At 38.6% G+C, this 24,719-nt stretch overlaps 1 protein-coding gene across 2 annotated transcripts; it reads right to left on the bottom strand.

Moving 5' to 3' along the window:
- Positions 1–116: 116 nt before the first annotated feature.
- GLDN (gliomedin) lies at positions 117–24,719 on the bottom strand. Of its 2 annotated transcripts, none has more exons than XM_018571469.1 (10): positions 24,142–24,719; positions 21,095–21,146; positions 17,876–17,893; positions 16,937–17,053; positions 11,227–11,382; positions 8,972–9,100; positions 5,293–5,376; positions 5,082–5,210; positions 3,060–3,210; positions 117–631 (listed from the first exon to the last, which is right to left on the bottom strand). In XM_018571469.1, exons 1-10 carry the CDS (start codon positions 24,514–24,516, stop codon positions 166–168), a joined length of 1,677 nt encoding a protein of 558 aa, XP_018426971.1. In that variant the 5' UTR covers positions 24,517–24,719; the 3' UTR covers positions 117–165. The 2 variants fall into 2 exon arrangements, with proteins under 2 accessions (XP_018426971.1, XP_018426970.1); XM_018571468.1 differs by having other exon boundaries at positions 5,082–5,231; positions 24,142–24,718.

Genomic DNA, 24,719 nt, shown 5'->3' with positions numbered 1-24,719 from the left:
AATTTTACTGCAGGTGAATCAATCACTGTGATTTAATACACATGCACCTGTAGTAACTGTTAGGTGAATGTCACATTCACTGCTTTATAAATATACAGCTAAATAGTGTTAATGGGCCCCGCAAGAGTTTGCTTTTTCTTGTAATTTTTGCTAATAATTACCTATTTAAGTATTTGTTACAAAGTGGACAGGATATAACATCAGACGTCCCTCTTCCCACGCGTAGAGTTTTTTATCTTTAGGGTTGTAGGACAGCATGGCGAGAACAGACATTGATGATCTCAAGTCAAAGCTAGCATTAACTGGCTTCTGTTTTAAGAGATCGAAAGCGAAGGTCACCCTTAAATCCTTTGTATCTGTCACATAGAGAATTCCACATGTGATAAAAGCATTGCCAGCTTTGGACTTTGGATATGTCGTGTTGATATGCTGAGTGACAGAGAAAGTTTTGCCATCTAAGTGAGCAACCATAATGCTTCTATCCACTTCAGAAGAGTAGATAATCCAGAGATCTTTCTCATCTGCTGCCAATTTAAAATAAGACTTGGAATTTGAGAAGAGGTAACTGCGATTGTGGTATGCGGCATTGTCAATACTTAGTGTTTCAAAGGATTCAGTCTCTAGTTCATACCTGAAAACAGAAGAAAAATCAAAAGAATTCCTGTTAAACTCTCATCCTATTCTATATCCTCTTACATAATAAAATGAATGTAATGGACTTAAACTTTTTTTGTACTGGTGATGATGATTTGCAGGCCTTATTAGATGCTCATGTCACATCATGATTCTTAACCGTGATTCTATGCTCACAACACATGATGATTCTCAGCCCTGAGCAGCTGCTCACAGCACATGATTCTCAGCCCTGATCAGATGCTCACAGCACATGATGATTCTTAGCCCTGATTAGATGCTCACAGCACATAATGATTCTCAACCTTGACCAACTAATCATAGCACATCATCATTCTCAGCCCTGACCAGCTGATCGCAGCACATCATAATGCTCAGTGCTGATTAGATGCACACAGCACATGATGATTCTCAGCCTTGACCACTGCTTAGAGCACATCATCATTCTTAGCCCTGATTAGATGTTCACACACAGCACATCATGATTTTCAGCCGTGATTAGATTCTCACAGCACATGAATCTCAGCCATGACCAGCTGCTCACAGCACATGATGATTCTCAGCCCTGATTAGATGCTCAAAGCACATGATTCTCAGCCCTGATTAGATGATTTTCAGCCCTGACCGGCTGCTCACAGCACATGATGATTCTTGGCCCTGATTAGATGCTCAAAGCACATCATGATTCTCAGCCGTGATTAGATGCTCACAGTACATGATTCTTAACCTTGACCAACTGCTCAGTGCACATGAAAATTCTCAGCCCTGTCTAGCTGCTCACAAGATGTCAGTTTCAGTCATTTTCCCTGTGTGATATAAAGAGATAATGTAACGTTCTTTTTCACTTCTTAAAATTCTGCAATATGTAATAAACATAGCAGGAAAGCATATACTGCTCCTCTCAATTCCAAACATTTTGCACTGCAACACTGACAGGTCACTAGCACACACATTCCTCCCTTAGTAATGGCTTTGTCCTGGTAGAGATATCATTTTATCATCAGTTTCTCTGTCTCGACTTATCCACAGTGCTAAACTCTCCATTTGCGGCAGCTTACAAGCTAGCTTCTGTCCACTTCACCCACACTGCAATTGGTAGCTTTGGCTCACTTTTTGCAGTTAGTTCTCCAGCACCCCCCAGTTACAATATCATCTTTGACACCTTGCCCTCAGTGTCCAAACTACATTCTCTGGCAGCCCCCCACCATCCACAATATATTTTCTAGTAACCCCACCTCACACGCTGCCTTTGACACAATGTTTTCTGGCAGCTGTCCACCCACCATCCACACTATGTTCTCTGGCAGCTCTCTCACCCATGGCCCACACTACATTATCTTGGGGTTCTCCCTCCGTTACCTATACTACATTCTCTGGCAGTCCTCCCCCACCATATAACAGTATATACTCTGACACATTTCCCACCAATATCCACACAACATTCTCTGGCAGCTCCCCTAGCCCCCACTATGTTTGTTTACAGCTCCTTCTCTTACCCATACTACATTTTCTGACCGCTCTCCCTCTATCATCCATGCTGTGTTCTCTGTCAGCTTCCCCCAATGCATGTATCCCCCAATTACATTTTGTTATTTGGCGCTCCCCCTCTGTTTCACTCATTCTCGTGTAGCTCTCTCCTTGTCATCCATACAGTGGCATCACAAGGGGGGTGCGGCCTTTTCACCCCCTCTGAAAAGTCGGGCACTCAGTCATTGACCGAGAGCCCGACAGTGTCTGGAGAGAGGAGGGGACCCGGCGGCATACCTCATCCGACGGTGTACTCCCATAGAAAAAAACAGGTTGCTGCATACAATCACACGCAGCACCTGTCCTTTCTGGGAGTGGCCCGATACGACCATGCCTGCCGCACGGATCTGTACGGGCCGGCTCTTAGCAGTGTGAATGAGGCCTTACTGCACTAAAAGATGGATAGTAAATGGCTATTAGGCCTCATTCACACTGCCGTATAATACGCTGCGCATAGATGCGCGCAGCGTTTTTTCCCATATGCAACCTATGCAAATAAATGGCTCCATACACATAGCCGAGTATGGAGCCATATTTTTGTGCTGCGTAAAGATGCGCAAAAACAAAATGGAACTGAGATGCGTCTGGGCTTGGAATTTCTGCATAATTTCTGCGTATGCGCATACAGTACATTAAAGATTCTATTAAAAATGATGCATTCTGGGATTGCATACAATTCCCGCATATACACACAAATATGCGACTATAAGCATTTACAAATATGCATACAATTTTTCTCTTGCGTTGTGTGTGAATGAGGCCTTAAGGGAAAGATCATTTTTTTCTTTTAGACACTAATGAATCCTAGTCCCAGTATAATTCTGAATCAGATTATTTGTTGTGCGGCAATACAGACAGACAGTCTAGTATGCTAATATAGGCCAATGAAAGTATATTACCTTACAATTTTGTTGGACCCTCCTTTGTGATAGTACAGTAATTTGTCATACACTAGATGCCCACAGCCGTGATAGAACCAGCGGAGTTTCATCGTTTTATAGCTATCATTTTGTAAAGCCGTTACATTTTCATATTCTTTCATTATTAATCCTGCATGAAGAGACAAACATAAAATATTTAGCAAATTCAAATGGGAAAAACAGTTGGGACATACAAAAGACACCAATTCTACTTGGCATCCAGCCTCCACTATGTGCATATTCCTGCTATATATGCATTTAAAGTCGTCTCCTTGTTTTCAAACAATACTTTTCAGCTGTCAAGATTCTGCCTAGGGAGAGCATTTTCAAGAACTTAAATAATCCAAAATATTTATTTTTATCTAAGCAATAATACAAACCAAATACTTTTTATGGCTTGCTGTACTGGAAATCATTGTAGGATTGCAAAGCACTGGGTGTCGTAGTCTTCCTCATTGCACCGGAGCCTTGTAGACTTGAAATTATTTCCACTGCAGTTAGCGACTGTATTACTTTTGGAAAAACTACTATTCCAGATTAGTGTATACATCAGAGCCTCACTTTCAAAACAATGAGCCTAAAGAAATTGACTGAAATCCCTGCACCTTTCTTTTGTCCACAGTGGTCATTATATTTGACTGAATTAAAGCAAAACTCTGGATACACACCCAGTAATACCTAATCCACATTCCATAATAAACAACAACCCAATCCTCTGATCTTCAGGTATGGAATATGGGTGGGTACTTCTAGCAGCGCCCACATCCCATCCTGATGATGTGGTTCTGCGTTGATTGCAGTGCTGGCGTGATGATGACTTCAAGAGGGGTGGCAACAAGGCCAGTCCAAGACCGGCATGGCCTGTGGCTTTAACAGGCCAACTTTCAAAAACAGAATTGGCTGAGCGGAAGATTGTGGGATTGCAAATTAAGGTATAGTCGTATTATCGGATATTATTGCTGGTTTCGTGGCTGCTGATACTCTTGTTTTAATACTCTCAAGGATGTGAAACATGAATGCATATTAGGAAAGTCAGAAATCATTATCTACATATTTGTTAAGTCTAATGACTTATTGAAGCAAGATCATTAGCATGGCAGCCAGACAGGAAACATTTGGTCAGCAATGAAAGCCTCCTTGTTTCTCTCAGGAAAGGTTTTCAGTCTTCAATCACTATAAGTAGTGCAAACACAAGTCAGGGTAGATATCTAAAATGCATTCTGTGATATGCCTTAGTTTCCAATAATAGCCACAGTGGGAAGGTTGTGCAAGGCCGCCAGGACTGGATCACCAGATGTAACCATGAATCAAGAGTGTTAAAGTGTATGTCCAGGCTTTACGCAAACCTTCCTCTCCTCTTGAAGAGCATGCCTTTGCATTATTTTTTGTTTATATGGTTCCTGTAGGGTGAAATAGCTTTTATTACTCTCAGCGACATTGTTACAGCTGCTAAAAGCTCAGTTCCTAATGATATAGGCAAGCCCCCAGAACTGCATCTCAAAGGGCCAATCACTAGCGCACATTGTCCAGGCAGGCTCATGGTAGCCAATGCAGCAACATTGTTTTGGTGATAAAGAAATTACCATATGCATGTGGAGTGGACAGAAAGGTTGGGATAGGTAGGGCTAACAATCCTGGCTGGGATTTCAGTGCAGTAGAGGAAAGATTTCACCCTAATAGTAAGTTAGGAGCACAGTATACACAGTCCACCACTGAATTTTATTAGTGGAAAGGGGCTTCATTTACAATGCTGACTCAAACACTGCAAAAAAACCATAACATCCCTGCATCCCTGTTAAATACAGGATTATTAATAATACATGATTATTACATTTACATGAAAGGTTTGTACTATGGCATATAAACCAGGAGTACTTCTAATATATTATATCCTCATACAGAATATTAGAGTGTGTGTATTATACACCGTACCTTTCAGAAATCCTTAAATAGTCCAGGGGACTGCGCATATGTAAGTGACTTAATTATTAGATCTTCTACCTGAAAAATGTGCTGCAATCCAGATTCGGTCATCAATAATCCAGGTGGAGAAATCCATCATCCACGCGCCAAATGTCTCCTGTGCTTTTGCAACAGTTGTTGGGCTATCAATTGCCTTTATAGTACAGTCTGCTGAGGGGACATATAAAACTACAATAAAGAGGTGCAATATATCCAAATATATTTCTATTGATATAAAAATCTGGCATACCTTCTTGCTTTAGAGGTTGGTCATTGCTTTTTCCATTTGATTTTCCCTCCATCGTATCATCATTAGGAATTGAACAGGACTCTCCTGACAACAGAACAGTTAAAAAAAAAGGAAAACTATAATGGGTAGTTATAAAGGTTTTTTTTTTTTTTTTTTTTTATCCTTTAAACTGATATATATTTTTTTACTATTTAAAATCTTTGTTTTACAAATACACATTTAATACAGGGGGCATCCATCCCAATGGAGCCTTATGGGTTTTCTAAAGAAATAACACAGCAGAAGCTGTTTACTTTCAGAGTCTTTCTTTAATTGAAATTCTATGTGGTCCTGTCTGAACAGAACAGAACGGTATAGTGGATGTGACGTGCCCTTGGCTCATTCACTTGTGTTTAAATTTTACTTAGAGCTGTTGACTTCTGTAAACAACAGGTTTTTTTTTTTTTAAACATAGTTGATAAAAAATAGACAGGATAATGCATGAAAAGGAGAGTTAGAGTAGAGCTAGCGTTTACATAGATAAAAATGAAATATTCACATGCAATATTTTACATTTATCTCAATAACAAAACAAATATTTTTATTTTATAAAGATATCATTATTTTTAGTTTTTATAAAAATAAATAAATAGATAAATAAAGAAAATAAATATTATACATTTTGTTTTCATGAATACATTGTTAGAAATTTATATAGAAACAGAGATAGAATATTGTGTCAAATAGTATGCATTGGGCCCTCCCTCTGTATTTATAGCTATTAAGTGGAAGTTAGTAGGTTACTTTGTATCTCAGGCAGCACTGCAGAACTTTAAATTCAATATCTGCTTCTAATTGTTTGATTGAAACATGTACTGTGTTTTCATGGATGGAAACACAGTGTACTGTAGATCTGCCTATTCTTGCGATCTAAGGCAGTGGAGGGTTTCTTTGATGGTAAACAATCAAAGGGAAATGTTGATGCAAGGCCCAGGTCACTTATTGACTCTATACAGGCTCTTTAGCTTGCAATGACATCTGCTGATATAGTATTTACATCAGCAAAAGCAAAAGGGAGGACCTTGGGGCACTAAATCCTCAGTTTTGAAAGGTAAGTACAGGCATTCTGAACCTAAATGGGACTAATAGTTTTTAGGTGTACGTAAAGTAATGTCAGTTATTGTTATAATGCCTTCATTGTTATATTCACTAAAAGCAATTATAATATCAGGATAATAAAATATGATTAGAGGATACTAAACAATTAGCTACACGTATATGGCAAATATTTTATAGTTGCACAGTTCCAAATTCTGGATATGGTTTCTGGATTATTTCTCAGTACAGATATAGGTTTTAAACATGTTGTGGTGCTTATTTTGGCATGTTCTAGGAAACTGCCTTATGCTTCCTAGCACGTTCACTTAGAGCTAGTTTAGGGGTACATCTAACATAGAGATAAAACCTCTTTAAAATGCTAATATGCACAGTATGCCATTCGAGCTGCCTAACAAGGCATAGCAAGGGAAATAAAGATGACTCTCAAGACTTTATCATTTCGAGTGAAAGTCAAGGACAATGACATCAAGTCCTCTCAAGTCATCAGTGTATATTTGGGTTTGGGGAATTTTATCAAAATGAACTTACATAACACACTAGTAAAGTTAACTATGGAATTAATCTTCTCCAGTATTTATATAGATGATTATATTTGCTATTATTTTGTTGTACCCATAAATATTTAGAGTTGTTTAATTGTTAAAATTAACATTTTACTATATTAAGTTATAGATTGTTAATATTTCACTTTATACTTGTTTGCAACTGCTGTTAAAATGCCGTATGTAAAAGTTCCAGTGCTTACGGGGAAGGAAGAGTACTTTTAAGGCTGGATTTACACTTTTGCTATGCAGTAACCTTTTATCAGACATTGACAAACAGACATTAACACACGGTGACAAACAAACTATGGTGCAGTGTGTTGTGGTCCTATTCATTTTATATATGCAGTTCCCATCGCACTCCTTACCGGACTCCCCTTACATCAAGAGGTGGGTGCTGAAGTGACCGTGGATGGTGCCGCATAAATCACATAGGAAAACAGGAACGTCACCAGCACACCTTGGTAATGTGTCCAAAAGTAAATTTTCTTTTATTGGTGCATATTGTCACATGTACAGCACAACGTTTCAGGGCACGTTTCGGGGCACGCAGGTTTCGGGGCACGCAGGTTCCCGTTCATTTAATGCATTTGTCTCACAATTGAAAAGCATGTTACTGGGACAGTATTTAATCCCATTCTGTCAGAATGTGAGATTTCCTTCCTGTGCTTGTAACTGTAAATGATCAAAAAATGTCTACATTTGTTTACACTAAACCGACGGATAGAAGCACACTTCTACATTATCAAAGTGCACATGCACAGCATTTGTTTCATAAACTCCCTGTTTTCCTATGCTACTCATTTTATATGGCACCCTGACACATTCCCTACCAATCACAACTTTTGCTTTACACAACCCAGTACACAGATTTGAGCCATCGAGTGGTGCACTGAAGAACAAAAAAGGTGAAGATCCATTAGGGTCTTTGTTAATAGGCTTTTGTTCACATCTGACGGGTTTTCCATTCCCATACAAGTCTGTGGGAATGTAAAACCCTTACGAAGCAGGTCAAATGCAAGTCAAAAGGAGATCAAAGGCAGGTAAAATGCACCGTCAGTAAATTGTGAAGTATCCAAAGCCCCTGTGAATTACAAATTAACCCTTTAGTGCCCCCCTAGTTTAAAAAATAATAATTTAAACAATTTTTAAAAGTCTAAGAAAAGGAAAAAAGGGAAAAAAGTAAAACAAAAAAATATGTTCAATAAAAAAATGGCATGTTCTAGGAAACTGCCTTATGCTTCCTAGCACGTTCACTTAGAGCTAGTTTAAGGGATACATCTAACATAGAGAAAAAACCTATTTAAGAAGATATAGTACAGAGGAGGCTATTAAAGTTAGGAGACAAACATACCACATTCTAAAATTGTTCCACACTCCTTGTATTTTGTGATCTATTACTCCCAAAATAAACTGAAATCCCAGACATATGATATACACTACAAATAAGGACAAATATAAAAATGTAATATTAATTACTTTCTGTTAGCTACGCTAATTAGTACACATTTTTGTTGCCATTTAATTGCCACTGTGAAAATGTGTTTCTTTTTCCATTTTTTGTATTTTTTTATTAAAAAAATAAGAATTCATATATGTCACATCAAATTAAATCCCATTTTGTCCTTTAAAAAAGCGGTATACGATATGTGTAGGTGTAATGCATGAGGAAGATTGAAATTATGGTTAAACACACTCATAGCAAAAATTGACAAAATTGCTCCGTCCCCAGGAACTAAAACATTTTCTGAAGCTGTGTCACTAAGGGGCACTCCACAAAGCTGTTGTTTTTGCTTAGAACCTCTTCTCAGCCTAAAAAGGTTGATTACTTGTAACATCATGCCTTATACATCCACATAGTAAATTATGGTATAGTAAAAAGAAGTTTATGTAAAATGTCGAGCTAACATTTTTCTCTACCACAACTGGATCTGAAAACAACTATGTTACAGAAAACAAAAGAAGACTACGAAAAATGTCTTGGAAGAACGTTAGGGAGTTTTTGATACAAATCCTACTTCAAAAGATGACATTCTTACCTGTGCATTTACTGCTGAAAGTCTGTGCGAGTTTCTCAGACTTGACTTTTTTCCTTCCTGGTGGACCCACAGGTCCTGGAGGACCAGGAGGACCTGGTGGCCCAGGAGGTCCCATTTCCCCTTTCATACCTGCAGATATGTGGAAAAATAATCCAAACATTGCACTATTAGTTATTTAAATTTACTTTCTTTTTATTTGAGTTTGTTTTAAGAGAACAGTGGATTACATAACAAAAAATTTCAGTTACGGGTAATCCATTGACAAAAACATGATAGCATGTAGTATACAGTATTGAAAGAATGAGAATGGTACAAAGAAAGCAAAACAGTAACTTGTTTGGAATGACAAGAATATGATGTTAGACATAATGATTGATAAACATGAGTGAAGTAGACTAAATCAGAAGAAAATAAAGAAATATATTACAGGTGAAACTCGAATAATTAGAATATCGTGCAAAGTTCATTTATTTCACTAATGCAACTTAAAAGGTGAAACTAATATATGAGATAGACTCATTACATGCAAAGCAAGATAGTTCAAGCCGTGATTTGTCATAATTGTGATGATTATGGCTTACAGCTCATGAAAACCCCAAGAACCCCAAATCCACAACCTCAAAAAAGTAGATTATTACATGCAATCAATAAAACAAGGATTGTACATAGAACAATATCGGACCTCTGAAAAGTACAAGCATGCATATGTACTCAGTACTTGGTTTGGGCCCCTTTTGCAGAACTTACTGCAATTACTTTTGCACGATATTCGAATTATTCGAATTTTGACCGAGTTTGCATTTGGAACAAAACTAAATTTACATGTCTACTCTTGAGTGGAGATAGAACAAAGGGAATTTTTTATGTTGGTAGTTTTATTAGTCTATAGTGATTCACTGAAATCTGTTTCCCAAGCCAGCATGTACGTTGTCTTTTAGGATTGGTGTGTGGAGGTAGGATGATAACAGATGGATGTTATAGCTATAAATTAGTGCATATGGCTTTGACTATTGTAGGTGTGGTCACTGGGGAGTGTGAGGTAAGGCAAGTGAAAAAGTGTTTTATTTATAAAAAGCAGAATCACTCAGAGTCTGGGATAGAATAGTGGGATTGGAGATAGTCAAAAGATATTAAGTTATTGGATCTGAAAAGATTCTAGGAGTAGTTAGGGAATTTTTTGACCAACACCAAAATGCCAGTGGACTGTGGGCTTATGGGAAATCTGGAATTCCCAGAAAGATCCTAAAGATCTTCCCAGCCAATAGGCATTGAGCTGGCTGTTTGGTCAGCTCGATGTTGATTGGCCCGGGAAGCCGGCTTCCCAGCCAATCAGCATCGAGCCTGCTTCCCGGCCAGTCAGGGAGCCGGGTCATTACAACTCCATATTCCCACAGGGAAATCTCCCTCTGACTGGAAGTTCCGGTATCAGGGAAGGTATCCGAGCATTTGGGTGAGTTGGAGTACTTGCACAAATACTTGGTATCGGCACTGATAACGATACATGTATCGGTATCGGTGCATCCCTACTGTATATGGATTTTTAAGAATATTCTTATGATGCTTATTCTTATGTTTTATTGTCTTCTTTAGCCCTCATGAAGGGGGAAAATTGTAGCCCCCGAAACGCTGGCTATCTACTTTACTATCTATTTTACTGTTTATCACTTGAGTGATTAAAAGATTTTGGACTTCTCTTGGTCTGGCACTCTCATTCTATCTGTTATATATTAGCAGACTAGATTGTCTGCTTTATGGGTCCAAGAGAGCAGCTTTGAAAGGTCAATATCCTGAGTTGGTGCTTGCTATCTTGGAAGTCAGAAATTAGTTTTTTTGGAATATAAATAATTGAAGGGTTGGAAAAAATTTACTTTTTGTTGTGTATTTAGAGACACTGTAGTCATTGTCAGTACAGCAAAGCAGTATTATAGCAGTGAAGGTAAATAGTACATGTGTTAACATTAAACATTAGTATGATTGGTGCCTGGACACTGTAAAGCTTCTGAAGGAAGGACCAAAATTTGGGAAACATTGTAAATTTGTTTGAGGCCCTAACTACAAGCTCGTTTATACCTACAGGTCCCAATACTCTCCATATTTAAATTGCAAACAACAGCATACTTCTACTGCTTCTGGGAAATCCCTTTATTAAAATAATTATATATTCTGAAGCACAGCTGTTATTGGATGCATTAACATTATGGACGTACCTATTACCTATTGATTACTACTATATATACTGTACAATAGCAACCTACCTTCACTAAAGATGTCATTTGAGGTGTCACCTTTGTCTCCTTTCTCACCCTTTTCACCTCGTTTGCCCGGCATGGCATCCTTCCCTGGTAGACCGATTTCACCCAGATCTCCTTTCTCCCCCTTTGAACCAGGTTCCCCATTCATTCCTGCTGGACCTTAAATTGACATAGAAACAGAATGCAAATAAAAATATAACTGCAGATTGTCATTTGTAATATTTCAAGAGCTGCACATATCAGGATATATATGGAAAATATGGGGTAGTGGTGTAAAGTGTTTTTGTGCACTGTTTATACCCTTTTATGCAACCATTTCAAATGATGCAGTGAGGTGCTGCAAAAAAAGGGTGCTTACAAATGTTGCCATGAAACTGATTTGTGTATGTTACCCACAAAGCCGTATGAAAATCAATGTACTTTTTTTATTTTTTCAATTTTGGCATTGGTAATATTCCTCTAAGGTAATGTCTGATTTCCCATTACTTTTTTTCGCAATAGCTTGCTTAGAATACAGATGACCAAAATATACAGTCAAGACTAGCCACCCATTGAATTCAATGCTATATAGATTCATATTTGCCAAACTCCCGATGGGTTGATTAACAACAGATTTGCTTATCCTACCCATGATGTCACAGGACAGGCTACAATACTGCAGGATTAAAGGTATTTATAAAGCAATGATGGGGAGGGTCATCAGGGAGAGGGGTCAGATAGCCACCTTAAAGCGTATATTAGATTTTAGTGATTGGGTTTACATCTAATTTGGAAAATAAATATTCTAAGAATCAGTACGCCACACTTCACATACAAAGCTAATGGGTTTCTGAAGCTGTGCTACATTGTGCCAGAAAACAGCTTTGAGTGTGTGGAAGCCTCACAGCTGTTTAGCAGATCACTTAAAACAACTGACTAGCAGGAGTACAAACAGCGGAATCCCAGCCGGTCAGCAACAGGGTGTTTGCAAGGTTTTTTTACTTTCCATGTGGAAAATCTTTTAAGCCTGGGCTTATGTGGTCAATTCCAGAGCAGTTGTAAGGTTGCAAAATGAGCATTTTTAATAAATTTTTGCACACACATGTTAAAATCTGAATTTTTGGCTAGAAAACTGCCTAAAACACCCAAACAATTATATATTTTCTGAAAGCAGAGGTCCTGTAGAATAAATAAAATGCTAGTTGCAATTTTTTAAGTCGCACAATGCTTGTGCAAATGTTTATCAAATGGATATTTTTAGGGAACAAAAACCACAAAAATGTAATTTAGTGCACACAAACAGAGTATAATAGCCTTTTTGGCTAAAATATAAAAGATTGGGTCATGTTGGGTACATAGATACATGTCAAGCCTCAAAATTGCGGGCGCCCGTTAAATGACAAAAAAACAACAATAGCAAAAATTGCCCATAGAGGACACTTTAAAGGCCTTTTACAGGTCATCTGTTTAGAGGTAACAGTGAGTGATGGTGCTAAAATGATTGCTCTCACTCTGACACTCACGGCAATAAGTAACATGTCTGGCACAATTGTCATTTTCACACATAAGCGCCCCCGACACCTGTTTGTGTTTGTATGTGCATGTACAAAGGGGTAGAGCGCTTCAAAAAGTTTTGGGTTTTATTTTTTATATGTCACTATAATGTTTGAAACTTTTTTACACTCAAGTTCATTGCTATCACATTGGGGGCTAATGATCATTAATCAAGGTGGAAATTGCTGACCACATCAAACTAAACAATCAATTAAAGGAAATGAAACGAAAAATTGTCAATCAGAAGAAAGCAAAGACAGTCAAATGCATCAAACCAGTTGGCAATGCTGTAACAAAGCTCTTGCAGGTGCAAGACCGGCTGTAGCGCCTCAGCACCACATTAGCAAACGTGGAAATAAAGAAAAGCAAGGAGGAGATCATTTAACATCTACAACTCCCAAAGTGCTAATTTTACAGGTTCCATCAAAGAATTGTGCAGGAGTGTCTGGATCTGAGGAAAGCCATTAGAAAAGTAACAGAGCAAATTAATTCCATTGTATTGGAGTGTGAAAATGAGAAGTTGATGAGAAATGCAGAGGAAAAGAAATTCAAAGGCAAATTGGATACCATCAAGAACTATCAAGACACTTGTAAAACACTGATGGCATTAACAGGGAATAAAAGAATTATTATTCCATAATAGATCACTTTACCAAAGGAAAGATCAGGAATTTTACTTTGTTACTATTCAATTTATTCATATAGTTAGGCTTAAACATCAAGGTTCTTGAAGATAATTTTTCCCCTTTGGAGCAAAAAAGCCCACACTTTATACAAGATTTTCGTATTCCTCTGGATCAATGTGCAGTAAACTCAATGGGCCATGTGTCCCTTTTCTCCCTGACCTCTTTGCACACATATTGAATGTACCAGCTCTTCTCATAAACATCTATTTAAATACCAATAAAAACATAAAATGTATATAAGTGTGTTTTTAACTTTAAATCAAGCCTGTAGGAAGTCTTTTAGCTCAGTGATTTTCAGCTTATGATAAGTATATTTACCATGTACCCCTTGCTGTTTTTTTACTGTATTTCAAGGATAATTAGCAAACGTTGGTACTTCAGAATAATGGCATTCTGCCCATGTAATCAGGGCAATCATTGTCATCTCTTCACCTAATACTGGAAAAAAGCTCACCTAAAGCGGGTACATTTACTATGTAAAAAGTTAAATAATGCTCAAGATATGAATCTCCAAATCTTTTTCAGCTCAGTGTGGCTGTATCAGGTAAGGATTTGCCTGCTGCAATAGTGGCTTCATGCTGCAGTTCTGGCAGACAAATTGACAGTCACCAAAATAAGCAGTTACCTAAACCATGGAGAAAAAGGAAGCTCCATAATTCAAAAAACATCAACATTTATTACTATCTGAGTTAAAAACAACACTTGGTCCTCTTTAACTTAGATTTGTAATACATTTCCAAGTTACCTCAATAACAGAAAAGAAACATCTTTAAATCTTGTATACTGGTGCTAATTATGCTGCGCTGTGACAAAAAATGCACTTACGAGATCGTAGACTTAAAATCACATGTAAACGAAAGAGTTCTCAGCTGTAAGAGGCAAAGGCAGGTCTCTCCCTTGACGCGTTTCATCTTCTTGACTTTATCAAAAGGGATGCCTTTTGATAAAGTCAAGAAGACGAACGCGTCAAGGGAGAGACGAAATCTACGATCTCGTAAGTGCATTTTTTTTGTGTCGTGGAAGAATAAACATTTTTTACTGCACTTAGGCGCCCTACCCTTTTTTCTCTTTATCTTTCTCCTTTGAGACATCATAGGGGATACCGCCAATGTGGTGTGATCTGATTGAAAAGGAAGGGGGAAGCTGCGCACGGCTTGCCCATCCATGTGGGACTGGGGCGGCCGAAGAGGCGGCCGATTACTACAATAAGGAGATCGCTGTTGGGATATAATCGTTGTTCATTATGAATACAAACTGAATAGTTTTTTTGGACAAATTGATGCCTTCAAAGAAAGGAAAGTCAATCCATCCTCTTTCTTTCTAAGAAACACCTGTTGGGTGTATGAACAGATATATTGTAGCAGTAGAGATATTGCTATTATGTCATCTTAGTAAAGCCATTTTCTTGTACACCTGATACTTGTCCTGCCACTTATAAGCTTAGCACAGGTATAATATTTGAAGCATCATGCACTAATTAGAGTGGAATCACGGATCTGCACATTTGCATTTATATACGTGCATCAACAGAGGTTTTGATGCTGGGATACAGATTGTAAGTGTTATAGTTTGTATGCACAGATAATTTCACTTAAAAAAATGTTTTCCACCATGTTCACTAGCATGAAGTGAATTTCACTCATCTACTTTGAGAGCTTTTATTCGCTCACACATTGACTGAGCGCAACATAATTAGCACCAGTATACACGATTACAAAATCACAGATTGTTGCAGCTAGTCCATTGTTTACAACACAATTATACTCTTAGCGCAGCTATTGTCATTCTTCTTTAAATCTTGGAACTCTATCTAAGTAGCCTTTGACCAGGAGTAATTGTAGCTCTCAACTGCATGAACTGAACTCCCCAGGTACCCACCCCCCACTCTGTACACAAAAGGAAAAATAATACACATCAGAGGCCCCCTCACTTTCACATGTCCTTTACATCAGAAGCTGCCCTTTAAATCAGGATTCCCCCTTAACATCAGAGTCCTCAGTCCCCCTTCACATCAGGTGTCACCTTTACACCAGAGTCCCCCCTTTAGTTCAGAAGTCCCCCTTTTACATCAGGAGCCACCTTCACGTCAGAGTCCCCCCTTCTCATTAATTTCCCCCTTTTACATCAGAAGCCACCCTTTACATCACGATTCCCCCTTCACATCAGAGCTCTCAGTTCCTGGATCGAGGTGTACTTCTGTTGTCTTCTGAATGCTGGAGGTGGTCCTGGTTAGCGTCTGACCTGGATTAGCATCATATGTTTCCATGTTGCTGCTGTACCATGGAAATGCATGATTCTGTGCAAAAACGTGACCGCACCCCTGAGAAAGTCAGACAGCACCCCAGTGTACCAAGCCACCCCAGTTAAGAAAGGCTTATCTAGTGCGTCATCCTGAACCATTCAGAAAGTAGGAATCCTACATCTATATTAGGTCAAATTCTGGTGCTTCCACTACTTTAATTGGCAACATACACGCAATGATGCAATAATGATTACAGAGCTGCATTCATTTTGGTCTTTTATATCTGCCTAGAATTTAGCTTTAAGCTGGCCATACATATTATAGTTTAATTGTAAATCTTATGGGTTGGATATACATTCATTGTCAATGTACGTCTGTGAAGGTTCTCATTCATCCAGGTCATGGTATATCTGTTTAGAAACAAGTCAAGGCAACTGGACTTGCTGTATTTTTCTTAAAACGTATTCAAGAAAAATACAGCAAGTCCAGTTGCCTTGACTTATTTCTTACAGATATTGTCAATGTACGTTCAATTCAAAGGTCTATTTAGGAATGTCCTAACACAACACAATTCTTGGTATATATAATGAATTTTGCACAGAAATGTAACAATCAAATTGTAATGTGCTTGGCCATCTTTGAGCTTTAATGGAATCAGTTTGTGTTTTATCAAGTTTGGAGAAGCTTGATTTTTGGCGTTATACTGGAAGTTTTCAAGGAAAAAAACCTTAGGTCATGGAGTTTTCTTGTGTCTCTTCTATCAATATACCCTTTCCTCTTCAAGTTATTTTTAAAAATAGTTTAATGAGCGTGGTACAGTATTCACTCATGGCCTATTCCTAGCGTCTGTACGATGTGGAGAATGAACACGGTACAATGTAACTCAAGTTGCTGCCCATTGGACGAAGAGGAGGGATGTGAACCAGAAGAAGAGGTGAAGAGGAGGGATGTGAACCAGAAGAAGAGGTGAAGAAGAGGGTGGTGGATGAATCAACGCCGGACAGTTTTGAACTATCAGCTCTGGAGGAGGGCAAACAGAGAGGGGAGCCTGCCATGATGTGCAAGTATGCTGTGAATACTTGCATATTATGACAAGAGCAGCAAACCTACAGTTCCTCTTCAAGGATTTTAGTTTTCACTACTTGGACTGCATTTTTGTATATTTATATGGCCACTGACCTCCTCTCCATTAAATCCTAATATTTATATAATTTTCAGGGGATGTATCATCGCTTATACTTATTATTATTACCTATTTTTCCTCTCTTTCCAGTATCACCAGGTGTCCCTTTGCTCCCTGGCAATCCAGGCAGACCATCTGTTCCATTGTACCCTGGCATGCCATCCATTCCATCAACACCAGGTAGACCTAAATGTAAAACAGGAATAGAAAGATCAGGTATATAAACACATATTTCATATTTAGATTTGGTTCCAATTTCTGGAGTACACAAAATAAATAAAAGAATAAAGCTAGCCATACACCCCTTAGATATTTCTCATTCAGCCCCGTGGGCTGAAGGAGTGAAATCACTTAATTTCCCCCAAGGAGCCAAATCCCTTAATTTTCCCCGACCACACTAAACAGCATAGATGGAGGAATCTTCACTTGTTGACTATTGTGCTCAGACATCCAGTACCCACAGATGCCTGAATACCCGCACAGTGACTCCATCTGATTTTGACTGAGGAATGGAGGAGCAGCACAAGGAGCCAATCAGATGAACTGCATTGCTCATAGAAGGAGAAAGCTGGGTGACAGAGAGATGAGCTTATCAGTCTGCTGCTTCTCCATCACTTTGCAGGCATGGGGAGGGACAGGACCTGTAAGTGTTACTAAACTGCTACAGAGAAAAATCAAGAAATCTTCTCTGCCTGACAGGGCTGTGCTGTGTGGCAGGACTATGTAAATATTAGGACTAGAAGGATAAAATATAAATCCTTTAGTAGGTAAAAAATATATGTATTTCATTTGTATTGAGCTGTTTGCCTGAAGTTCAGTTTTAGGTTCCTTTAAATAAGAGTTCCAGTTTAATCATGTGCAAACATGCCATCTTGGAACGCTTGGCAATATTAGAAAGTACTCTTACCTAAATAATGTTCTCAACAAACTTAGAGAAATGTAAAATGAAAGTACGGTATATAACATTAATTATAATTAAAACAATTATAAAGGAATGTGATTTCTTACCTGGAGGCCCAGGTGGACCTGTAAAATAAAATAAAAAAGTTGAGGCAATTAAAATTCTGCACACATTTAAATACAGTATAGATAGAAGCAGAGTTCAGTGTAGGTATTTTGAAAACATTCTTTGATTATGGTGATTGAACTGTAGTGGCTGGTGCTGCTACTGGTTCCTCTGTTTCAGCTAATAATGAGAGAGATGGTAGAGCAATGTTGCTGGGAGGTACAGAAAAGAGTCTTATCCTGCGTACTGGTCTCAAGAAGTGGACACTCAGTACCAATCCTTCTCTTTAATATTAATTATCTGTTTGGCACTCTAGAAACAAACATAAAGCACACTTTGATTTCAAAATGTGTTGACTTCTACACTCTCCATCCTCTACTCCTATAAACTTTTTGTCATCAATATCATGGAGACCAACCTGCTAGCACTGAAGAATGGGGCGAGCCTTATTCCCAGACTGAGGCATGAATAACACCTTCTTCTCAACATCTGGGAAAACTTGAGATCCTCACTGTTCTCTTTCACTTCCTCCTTTGACATATGCCCCCATATGGATCAAGGTGATTGTAACAGTGTAGTGAGTCATACCTTGAAGTCTTCCTTGCCCTGCTACAATATAATTTCTGTGAAACAGTTATCCATATTGGCTGGGTGCCTCTTCAAAGAGTCTCAGCTAATGATTTGTTTTGAGCTGACATTGCCTGGGCTCAAAAAACTACAATTATTTTTTTATTACAGGTATCTATGAAGCGCCAATGATTTACACAGCACTTTACATACTGTGCATTCACATTAATCCTTTCCCTAAAGGTGCTTACAATCAAGATTCTCTTAGTCTTATGAGTTGACCACTTTTTCTTTGCAGCACTAAATTTAATAAGTGATTTCGGAATCCCAATACTTTTTGGTCATAGGGAGCATTGCCTTCAAGATTTAACTTGGGAGATGGAAGCCACTTTGTAGCAGAAGTCCTTAGTATTTATTTGTAGTGTTTTTTATTTACTTTTTACATTTTGGGACAGGGGGCCAAGCAAGGATAGAGGAGACTTAGGCAGGCCACTGGTAGTTACACTCACAGTGTTGAAGGCACGTGGCCTGGTAAGGTATAGGACAGGTGGTGTTGCTTGCTGCCCTCCCTTTCCTAGTTATCCAGGCCACATTCTGAATAAGGGGCTAGTTTGGATTTTAGATTGAACCCCACAAAGTGCTTCTCTTTTTTTGTATACTATGTATACTGCCCACTTTAAAATAAAGACATGGGGTCTCACTTTAAATTCATAACAGACCCTTATCAAGGCATTCAGCCTGGGTGGCTAGGAAAAGGAGGGCAGCTAGTTTGTGACACATCTCCTGAACCATACCAGGCCACATGCCTTTAACATTGAGGATGTAACTTGCAAGAGGCGCAGCTTATTTGGTTAATGATGTCACCCAGAATGCCCAGCCTATTTGTTTACAAACATATGTTGGCTGGGAACCTGTCATTTAGCTATGCCACGTTTAAAGGGTTAACTCATAGTGTTTCATAACTTCCTTTATGTATGTTCAATGTTGCCCTTGAACCCGCTTAAAAAAAGACCCTCTCATTGGTGAACATGTTTAAAAACATATTTTTTACCTTGGTAGATGTTCTTCATGGCAGTGTCCAGCTACCCAGACCCCTTTTAACAAAAGCTTGCAAATTAACCTTGAAAAAAAGCCAGAAATAAGCTACAGGATTCCCCTTCCTTAGACTTCTAGTAGGGTTCGACAACATTCTAGCTTCTTTCTGATGGATTGTGCATGCATTTCAGATTTTCAAATATGTGGATACAAATGTAATAGGGAGAGCACAGGCAGTGGACATTCAGAAAATATTGTTTCCTGTGATCTTCAGGGCGCGAGGTGTCTAAACCTCACATAGGACAAGCAGAGAACTATCCCTGAATCTTCTCTGTCCCTGTCATTTCCAATGACACTCCCTACTTAGCCCTTCAAAATGTATCAGATTCTAAGACTGACCTTGCCTGTCTGTATAAGGCCCTTTTCAAGTGGGAGCTTTCAGTTCCGATCTGCAGGGGATCAATGCACAGATCCCCTGCTGATCGTAACGGATGTCACCTCTTATGGTAGAGGAAACAACTGATATAGGACCCATGCTAACCTTTGGGGAATCAGATGTTAATGGACAGCATGGTCCGGTCTGTCAAAATGTAACTCTGATCTGTTTGTTTTTCTGAACCTGACCTAAGTCAGAGGGTAATCAAATGCATGTCTGTATAGATCTGGCTGCCCACAGACTTATATTGGGCTTCTGATCAGGTCTGCCTGAAAAACCAACAGGCGGATGTGATCGGAAAGCCTTTGGGAAAGGGGCCTAACAGTCTATATGTCTGGCACATTATTGTCACCAACACTGCAAAAGGGAGAAATGTTAAGAAAAGTCATACCATTGGTAAACAGATTCCCCTGAAATGCTTTTAGAAGGAATGTGCAGTGGTTTTGTATATATTTTCTTGACATATGTAACCTGCTCATATGTAACCTTTCACAAAATATCATTTTTCAAAAAATATTTTCAATTTTCATCTTAAGTCAGAGAAATGTAAAATAATAATTTAAACACAATTTACCCAAAATCTTAAAACAGTTCCTTTAAATGAAGTCTAAGTCTGATAACAGCCTCTCCAGAGTGGCTGAAGTACACGGAAGAAGACAACAATTAGAATAAGAAGGCATGCAAGGCAGTATGGGAGAGCCTGCTGAATGTCACTGGCATGTTAAATTCCACTAAACTTCTAGCACAAACCATCGGAAGACCAAGAGCAAAAAGTCGCAGCTTGTAACTAGGGATGCACCAATACTGGTTATTTCGGCATAAGTACGAGTACCGATATTTACATTTCGGTACTTGCCGATACCAAGTACTGATACCGGTACTTCTGCTAGCATGGAGCCGGCTTCCCGGTCAATCAGGAAGCCGGGCGGTGAGTCATTACTTGCCGCCCGGCTTCCTGATTGACCGTGAAGGTGGCTCCATGTTCCCTCATGGCACTGCTGATCAGAGGAAATCTCGCTGTAACCGGAAGTTACGGTATCGGGGAAGGTATAGGAGCATTTGGGGCGAGTAAAATGAATGAAACACAGTAAGTGCAATAACCAAATAACACAATATTTTCTTTTATACTTATAATCTACAAATAATGTCTTACATTGTAATCAAATAAAAGAAAACTAAATACCTGTTAGGCAGATTCCTTTTGTACTGTTGCATAAATCTAGCATGACCCGTACCTTAACAATGAGAAATATACATATTGCATGGATTATATATCTTATGGACATAAAAAATATAATTGCTTAAAGTTGAGTTCCAGGCAAATATGAAATACACAAATGAATTCAGCTCTGCAATCATGATTGCATATTTACATATATTTATTTAACTACTTGCTGACCAGGTGTTTACACCCCATTCTTGGCCAGGTAATTTTTCAGTATTCATCGCTGCGGTACTTTGACTGACATTTATTCCGTCATGCAACGCTGTACTGAAATTAATTTTATACCATTTTCTGGGGACAGATAGAGCTTTCTTTTGGAGGTATTTAATCACCACTGGGGTTTTTATTTCTTACTGTATTAAGGAAAAATTACTGACAATTTAGAAATAAAAAGTTATTTTTTTACATTATACGTTATAATACATTTATTATTACCCAATACTTTGGTAAAATATAAGAGACAGGGTCACGTCGGGTAAATAGACACCAAACACGTCAAGCCTTAAAATTGCACGCACCCGCGAAATCTCAAAAAATACCATACCCAAAATTGCGGCGTAATGGGCGCAATCATAGTTTTCGCATGTATACGCACCCGAAGCATGTTTGCATGTGTGTATGTATGGGTGGTGACTTTTTTAAAAAAAATTGTTTTTTTAATTCTTTTTCATGTGTGACTTTAAATTTAGTTTTTGCAACTTTCATTTTTTTTTCCTATTTTTTTTTCATTTAACTTTATTGCTATCACATAGGGGGTTAAGAAACCCCGTATGTGATAGTTAGTTTAGTGTTATCAATGATTAATAGCCCTAGAATTATTGGGAGGGGGGCTGTGGGGGGCGCACACACAGGCACCTTATACAAGTGATCTGCCGGCTCTATAACCGGCGGATCGCTTGTATGTAAACAGGCATCGCTGCCTGTTTTTTCATTTAGGCGCTTTCCCGCTCAAATGGGCATGGCTGGCAGAACGTTTAAATACGCCGCTTAGATCTTGGAAGCTCCCGGCTGGCCGTATTTTTACAACGGCCGGCGGGGAGGTGGTTAAAAGAAAGCAGCGTAAGTACCTGAATTTTACTTGGCACCAACCTCTTTCAGTCCCTATACAGCAAAGCTCAGAGAGAGGGAAGGAAAAGCCGCACAAGGAGCCAATCGGGTGTTTTGCAGTGCGAGGAACATGCTGATAGGTGGAGAGAGCAAAGTGACAGAGAGATAAGCTTTTCAGTGTGCTGCTTCTCCATTCACTGTCTAGTCTTGGGGAGGGGGAGTGGCAAAGAGACATGTAAGAGGAAGTAAAACTATAGCAGAGAAGTTCATGTCCATTCCTTTCTAGTCAGGACTATCAGCTCTCATATATGTATTTAGCTGTTTACCTGGAGTTCAGCTTTAATTACACCAAACAGTAATATACAGTAACTATTTCCTTTTGGGAACACATTAACATTTAAAATAGCAAGAACTCAATGAACCACCTATACAACAAAGTTAGAAAATAAGTAAGGCCAACCCTTTTTATGGCTTTAATTCTCGTTTGTGTCACTGGAATACATTTACTAATGTCCTACTGTGACCCAAATTCAGCATACAGTGGGCTACTGCCAGCTATCTGATGACAGCACCGAGTCATCCTGCAAACAGGAAAGATCCCAACAATATTGTCTCCATCCACCCCGCTGCCTGATTGACAGTTGGCTCTACCTCTCTAGAGCCAGCTGTGCCTGCCCCCTCCCCTGGAGGGGTAACTGATAGTCACTGCTCTCTGCATAGAGAAGACCGTGAGCGATCAGCAGTTACTGTACATGATCACTCAGCCCTCTGTATACAGAACCGGTGTGTGACAGCTGCAGTGTCGCATACCAGCTCTAGGTATTGGGATGGGTACATTTTACTTTCCCAATACTTCTCCCTTAAATTGGCTGAATAACTTACAGTTCTTTTTATTATAAAAGCATTTCAGCTTGAGCACAGCATCTGATAACATTTACTAACATTATTTCCTTCTGCCTAATAAGACTCTTAACTCTGTGCATGGAAGTAAAGATGTCCTGATGTCCATGCCATTTGACTCCAATTTCATTAGACATTGCATTATGGTGCTTAAATTCACTAAATATTTAGACACCACAAGATCCAGCAAATAAATTCCCAGCTTGATGTTTAATAGACTTCCTGCATTGTCATATTTGCTTCTACCAGTAAATGTTCACTGATTTCTGTTCATGTAATGTAAATGTAGTACCTAATCGTGTCAGTTATGTGATTTTTCTGTTGCTATAAAAAAGTCAAGGAATAATACAGCCCTGATTATTGTAATAAAAAGGGGAATGGGAAAATGGAGATAAAGAATCTGCATATTAAAATATTCTATGAAATATTCAAATATTTCACCTTTTATTTCATAGAAAATAAACAAAAATGTAGTTTGCTTGCTATTGGCAAAAGTCTAATGCCACCACTTTAATTTCTTTCATTCTTTTTTTAACCAGCCACAAAGGAATACATCTGATATGATTTTAAAAAAATCCCTTTTCTCTGCTCTGCAGCAGTTGCCTTAGATAATTGAAATCTTTTTGTTATTTTCAGTAAGGCATTGCAGTAACGATGAGCAAAGTCTGTAACTTAAACAACCAATCAGAAATCAACTTTTAGATTACATCTTACTGAGACCTGATCTGTCAGTTTATGACAGTGCATTTTTTGGACCTCTGCAGAGCTTTCCTGGCAAACCCTACTATTATTATTATTATTATGTATTAATCATTTTTATTGCAAATATAGGTAATAATATAATAATGAATGATGAATATTTATTATACAATTATTATTATTATTAGCTTAGTATCAGTAGTAGTCATATTAATATGATATGATAACATGATAATCATGATTTTCAATAAGTTATATGAATGCAATGATGATAAATGTTTTTGTGCTTAGTATTTGTTTTTCTGCTTAGTAAATGTTTTTCTGCTTAGTATTTTAAGATTTCCCCTAGATTACTCTACCGGAACCAGTGAATACGTCATCATCATAAGCATGTCTTCGTTTTCTGCTCGAATGTAAGACTCCTGTGGCCTGTGGCGATGGCTCCGTTTGTTCCTGGAGATGTGAGCTCCTGGTTCTTCATTGTCCTTTGTGGTAACCTCTGATATGAGCTGAGTCAGGTGAGATGTCAGAAGGTCCTCCTGGGATGGTCTTTGATAGGATTCCAGCAATTTGACTCTAGAAGCAATGTCCTGCCACTGCAGAAGAATGAATAAGGTTCCACCTACATTGAGCACTGTGAAAATGATCAGTAGAGCTATGACACCTCTGAGTGCAGCACTACACCTGTCCTTTTCAGAACAAGCCAGTAAAGTCACAGCCCTCTGAGTCCCCATTCCAGTGTTTGAAGTTAAAGCAAGCACTCTCTATGCAGCCTCCTTCTTCCTAATCCTCCAGCAGAAGAACAGTGTCTTCTTCAGGGTACAAAGCACTTTTCATGGGCTGGAGCCTGTTTAAATGTCTTGAGTTGCCGTGGGCTGTTTGACAAAGATTATACTTTGAGATCCAAATTAATGATGTGGAAGTGATGGCAGAGGCG

The sequence above is a fragment of the Nanorana parkeri genome, unplaced genomic scaffold, assembly GCF_000935625.1.
Source record: "Nanorana parkeri isolate BGI_ZX_2015 unplaced genomic scaffold, ASM93562v1 scaffold1764, whole genome shotgun sequence".
NCBI lineage: Eukaryota > Metazoa > Chordata > Amphibia > Anura > Dicroglossidae > Nanorana > Nanorana parkeri.
This window is presented reverse-complemented; position numbering and strand designations above follow the sequence as displayed.

Excerpts from the sequence above, each read along its gene's own strand:
- GLDN (XM_018571468.1), bottom strand. The coding sequence starts at position 24,516 with ATGGGGACTCAGAGGGCTGTGACTTTACTGGCTTGTTCTGAAAAGGAC. Across the intron at positions 11,383-16,936 it reads TGGAAAGAGAGGAAAAATAG|GTCCAGCAGGAATGAATGGG; the intron begins GTAATAATAATA and ends TGTCAATTTAAG. Across the intron at positions 9,101-11,226 it reads AAATGACATCTTTAGTGAAG|GTATGAAAGGGGAAATGGGA; the intron begins GTAGGTTGCTAT and ends ACATATCTGCAG.